Source organism: Fulmarus glacialis, unplaced genomic scaffold (assembly GCF_000690835.1).
Source record: "Fulmarus glacialis isolate BGI_N327 unplaced genomic scaffold, ASM69083v1 scaffold322, whole genome shotgun sequence".
Classification (NCBI taxonomy): Eukaryota; Metazoa; Chordata; class Aves; order Procellariiformes; family Procellariidae; genus Fulmarus; species Fulmarus glacialis.
In genome coordinates this window covers 1-5,347 of record NW_009199539.1, presented here as the reverse complement: position 1 = coordinate 5,347, position 5,347 = coordinate 1, and the positions used below count along the sequence as shown (strand labels likewise).

The following is a 5,347-nucleotide window of genomic DNA, read 5'->3' as shown; positions in this document are numbered from 1 at the left end:
AGAGTTGGTTTAATTTTAAATTGTGTGGAGATTTTAAGTATAAAATTTTAAAATATAACTGCCTTAAAGTGGAAATTTTGAAACCAAATTTAGGCTTGATAGAATCTGTATATCTGTCTTTATGCATAGTTTTCTCTATTTCTGTAAAACCTGTCAGTATGTTTTGATGATACAGTCACAATTTATGGCTAAAAAGCAAGAGAGAAGCCTACATGCTTGAGAATATGATTGATTGTCAATTAAAACACTTGTCCCTGGAAACTTATAATTAACATCAGTGAAACTTGAATCTTTAGTCCTTGCCAAAAGCTTGTTTCATAATATGACAAAACTCCATCAGTGAAATGTGACTTTCTCCATAAAAGAGCTGTTTGTATCATCCAGAGACAGTCTTTTAGATCTGCTATGCACTTGGCTTCTGGTGAAGTTGCTATGACTGGTAGCATTCAGACAGGTGAAAGGATGGTATTACTGTCCTGCATACTGACCAGCATCCCTTTTGGAAAATGCTGATTTCCATTTGATTTCCCAACCGTCACTTTTTTCCTGCCCAGCCCCTTTGCCTGGATGCCCCAGTCTGCTAAGCATCTCCAATCCTCCCCTCCTTGCCTGCTACAGCTGAAGCTTTTTACGGTGGGTGCCATTGCCCTAAAGCTGATGGCTGGAATCCACTGATTTGACCTGGAGTTTGGGTTATGAAAATTTGTACCTGTTCCTTGTTTTCAAACCTGGACAGAGATTCTCCCTCCCTCCCTCTCTTTCTCTTTTATAAACCCCTTCAGCTGTGACAGGTCATGGCTGTGAAACCAGTATCTGTTGGTCATAATGGGAAATGCATAGTTCAAAAACTGGTTTGTATCAGCAAAAAATAAGATACAGAAATTGCTTCCTAATTGTTTGCCATCTTTACTTTTGGGATCTGTAGAAAATAACCAATCTACAGCCTCTGGCTTTGTTAGAGTCTGCTAGTATGTTTTGTCCAGCTCAGAATGACAGCCGTTCTCTCCAAAACCAGGCCCAGCTACACCTGCGTGGAATAATACACAGCACTGGCATGTGTGTGTATACATCCATTTCTATCTTGGGGCATGTACAAGCTGTGCCATAATGGCAGTGACTGATTGTTGTGTGCACGCTCCTCTTATGTGGCTGGTTGCCGCTGCTGTGCTTCTGTATTGCAGATGTGCCAAGTTTATGGCCAGCATGTGAAGCGCAGGGAGGATCTGTGGAGCAGAACTTTCAAGTGACCTTGTAGAAGCTGGCTGGCTGCCCTAGACCAGAGCACTGGGCTCCACTTATGCTAAAGCGGTGCAGCAAACAGACCCCTCTGTGTGAATCTCCTCCTTATACCCTGATCTAAATGACAGAACTGTTAAGTTCAAATGACCCAAATATTCCTTATAAAAAGAAGGTGGTACCTTGAAAGAGAATCTGCATCAGAAACTTGCAATGGCAAGAATGTACTGTTGAATACACATTGTGCTGAAATTTCTTCATGTATAGCAAAATCGTCAGTTACTTCTGGCACTTGAGGAAATAAAAGAACAAGGAGCGGGTGGGAGGTCTGTTCACTTCTGCTGCTGCATCCTCAAGTAATGCATTGATTAGTCAAAAAGATGGTGTAGCAAGTGCTTCAGGTAGTCACTGTGAGCGGGAAATAACCTTATGTTTTGTCATGTTGCTTTTGTAGCTATTCATATTACCTAGTTATTAATCATGTCTGCATGCAATGTGGCATTGTTAGCCATTGCTCCCTTTCTCTCCCAGGCTGACAGGATTTCCATCTACCTTTTCAGTGATTTTATTGCTGCCTTCCAGTTTGCTGCTTCCCTTTTTCTTTGTGGAGTCTGGAATCATTTAAAAAAATAAATTCACTGGAAGCCTACTTAAATGAAGCTTATTTTGCTTAAATCCACATATCAACATTTAGACACAAATGATGGTGAAGAGAGTCGTGATAGTCGAGAGTCAGCTCATCGTTATAAATTCAAACGTTGTCAAGGGAAACAATGGAAGTAGAATATCTCACTCTTCATTTTACTGTTAATGTGGAAATAAAAAGGTGAAACACTGTTAGTAATAAGTACAGTTTTATGGACAGTGGACTTGGAATCAAAGCATTTTGCATGTTAATGCAAATGTGCACCTGTATCTGAAAAGGGGAAAGGTTAAATGCCTGTTAATCAAAATGTATTACAGTTAATCTAACAATAATGTATATAATCTTTTTAGAGGGACTTTCTACAGTGGATATAAAAAGTGTGATGGAGAAAATATTGTCAGGGTGGAAAGATGTGGTTCAACATCTGGAAGAAGTGGCCAGAAAGATAAAGTACCAGGAAGATATAAGTGCTTATTTTAAGGAAATGAGTGAGCTTGAGAAGACTGTAATTGAGAAGGATAACTGGCTTAAAAATGACGCTTCTTCAGCATCCCAGCCCTCAGCAGTCCTGAAAGACTTATGTCAGGTAAGTCTGGCAAAACTTGTTAATTTTGATTGGAAGCTGTTAGGAGCACAGAATACCCCAGAGGAGCTTAGCCTAATCAGTAATAAGGTAACTCAAAATTACTGAGGCATCCAGGGCGCCAGATTTGCCTGAAGATTTTGGTACCTGTGTCACAGGAATACTTTAATGTTGTTGCCCTAGTAACGTGGAGGAGCTGTGCTGCAGTAGCTTGCTAAAATCTTTGTGTTAACAGGGCAAGTGTGAGATTTGGTTTTGGTTTTAATCTTTCACAGCGGGAGTTAACTCATCTTGTAAGCCTGAGTCCACAGTTGGAACACCTGAAGGCCACGTGCAAGGCACTCACCTCTCAGCCCATGCCTCCAAACTTCATTCAGGAGAGCTTGCATGGTTTTCTTAATCACTTCAAGTTGACTCATCAGAAACTAGAGGAATGTCACCAGCAGCTGAAGAAAGGTAAAAAACCCCAAAAACATAAGCCCTCCTGATACTTGTGTTCTGATTTTTTTGTTGTTTTGAGCTGATTGAAAACTCACTGAATTCTGGTGGAGTTTTCCTACTGATTCTGGGAGGCTTTGGGTCAGGCTGACAAAATCTTTTTATTCACCTGAATATTCATATAATCTCCTCTGTGCACACTACAAAATATATTGTTCCATGGTGTTAAAAGAGATTATGCAAGGAAGCAACATTCCTGAAACTACATTTAAGGAATTAGCAAAATTTATTTAAGGTGGATAATATAGTTTGAAAAGCTGTGTGTCTCTGGCACTTACAGAAATAAATAATAATAATAGAAATGAAAAATGGGAGATTAAGAGAACCTTGTAAAATTGAAGTGCGCATGTGAAATTTATTCTTTTCTCACAGCTTTGTTGAGCACATCAGTCATACATAATTCCTTTTGGAAATTTCTTCTTTGAAGTGATTTGGAATCTGGCTTGCTTTCCAGGCACTTTGTACTTGGGTTTTTGTTGCGTTAAAAATTTCATTACGAGCATTCAAAACAGTCATGGTGGCTTCTAAAGGATTTTAAATGTAGTGCACAAAATATGTAGCTCTGTTAAAATTTTACAGCTGAATAGCAAGAGCACAGACCTATAAGGAGATTTTTTTTTTTCATTTAATTTTCATTTTGTTCTGGGGAATTCAAGGAAGCATTTTGCTAATGACCCCAAATGGAAGAGCATTAACACTTTGTTCTGTGTGTAATAAAAATAGGTTCAATTACTAAATTGTTAGGCCATCTATATAATCTATATAAAGGCCTGCATGCTTTGATTATATCCATGCAGAAAACTGTATGGATAACTTATCTGTCTGCCACACTCAAATTACAGGGTATGCTTTCATTCTTACTGCGAGGAATGATTGTTTTATGACTGTTCTGAGTTCATGTACTTTTGAATAATTTCATTGGTATTGTGTATTTTGGTAATTATTACATGATGTGACAAAAATACTTGTTAATTTTTCGTGCCACACATCACTTGAGGTGATATTAGTGTATTTGAACCAGTTACTACTTGGTATACTCACCTTATATACCACAATATGTTAAATTTGTATTTGTGTATTTTTTTTGAATGATAATTTCTCTGCAGATTGCGTATTGCTAAAGAACAGAGGGAAATGTCAGCTCAGGATTTCAGTTGTTTATTTACAACAGAGTTTTAATTGCTGTAAGGTAAAAGAACTTCCAGAGTCATATAATGGGGAGAAACAACTGGTGGTGGCACTTGAGCATTTGTGAACTTGGCAGACTTTGACTGACAGAAGTCCAGCTCCTTTCATGACTCTTCTTTGAGCCTCTGAAAATTGCCTGATGGAGTGGTACTCAGTCCCATCTCTACACGCGTTTTTATGGGAATTGTGACTTAATTTTTTTTGTCAATGGGAGGCTATTTTAATTATTTTCTTCTCCTTCAGGATTGCTGTAGTTTAGTGACAGTGCACTTATTTGCTTTTTAGTGTTTTTTTTTTTTTTAAATTGGTCCTGGCTTTATGAGAAGAGGAAGCTAGATAACTCTGATTCTCTCTAGACATGTTGACTCATTCCTTATAAATGTTATAAATGGTGTGACAGTTCTGACACTAAGCTGTTGAAAAGCTACCTGGTGAGTCAGAACAAGGCTTAGATTAATTTTCACTTGCGGCAGTGACGAAATTGCTTAGGAATCCAAGGCCAGAGAATGTGCATACCACAGTTCGGGTCTTACAACCAAAATCCTGTTCGCTGCAGTCTTCTAAATCTGACGTTTTAATTTTGAAATGCCAGGAGGTGCTGCCTCCTGCCTGGGATTCCACAGAGGGCTGGCTTGAGCAAAATCTGAGATACAGTCAAAGATTGCAAGCAGATACTCCATCCAAACTTTAATTCTCTTGTCAGTCTTCCCAGATCTGGCAACAGGCTGAAAGCTGCTATTTTTATGTGTTTGTGTGTGTGTATATGTATGAAAATGAAAAAAAAACCCCAAACCCTACTACTACACTAATACATTTTATGTATGTGTGTTTATATATAAAATACTAGCTTATGTTTATAGTTTCTATAGTGTGTATATTTAATTTCATATGTAATATATGGCTATTATATGCTATATTCTGTGTATAGTAGATACCTGTTTGTGTGTTTGCATATAAATGGTAGCTCTGTCTAAAACTTTTTAAAGTGAAAAATACTAAATTGTGGGGATTTAGGCATGCAAAAGCCCAAGTACTATTAATTCTACCACCCCGCCCACCCCAAGAGATTTAGGTGCTTAAGTGTATAAGAAAATTCTAAAAATGGGATTGAGGTTTTGAAATTTTTTTTTTTGGGGAGGGGGGGGAGGAGGGAGGGGATTTTCATCATATATTTATTATTATATTCTATATAATAC

The 5,347-nt window shown here is 38.0% G+C and overlaps 1 protein-coding gene across 1 annotated transcript in view; it reads left to right on the top strand.

Annotated features, from left to right (window-relative positions):
• The window catches only part of LOC104073478 (utrophin-like), a gene marked incomplete at its 3' end in the record, with an annotated part of 101,853 nt that extends 98,932 nt beyond the window's left edge, over positions 1-2,921 (top strand). The window contains exons 21-22 of the mRNA XM_009573276.1: positions 2,233-2,468; positions 2,741-2,921. Of these exons, the coding sequence (XP_009571571.1) occupies positions 2,233-2,468; positions 2,741-2,921 (417 nt within the window). The remainder of the gene's footprint in view (positions 1-2,232; positions 2,469-2,740) is intronic.
• Positions 2,922-5,347: the final 2,426 nt, after the last annotated feature.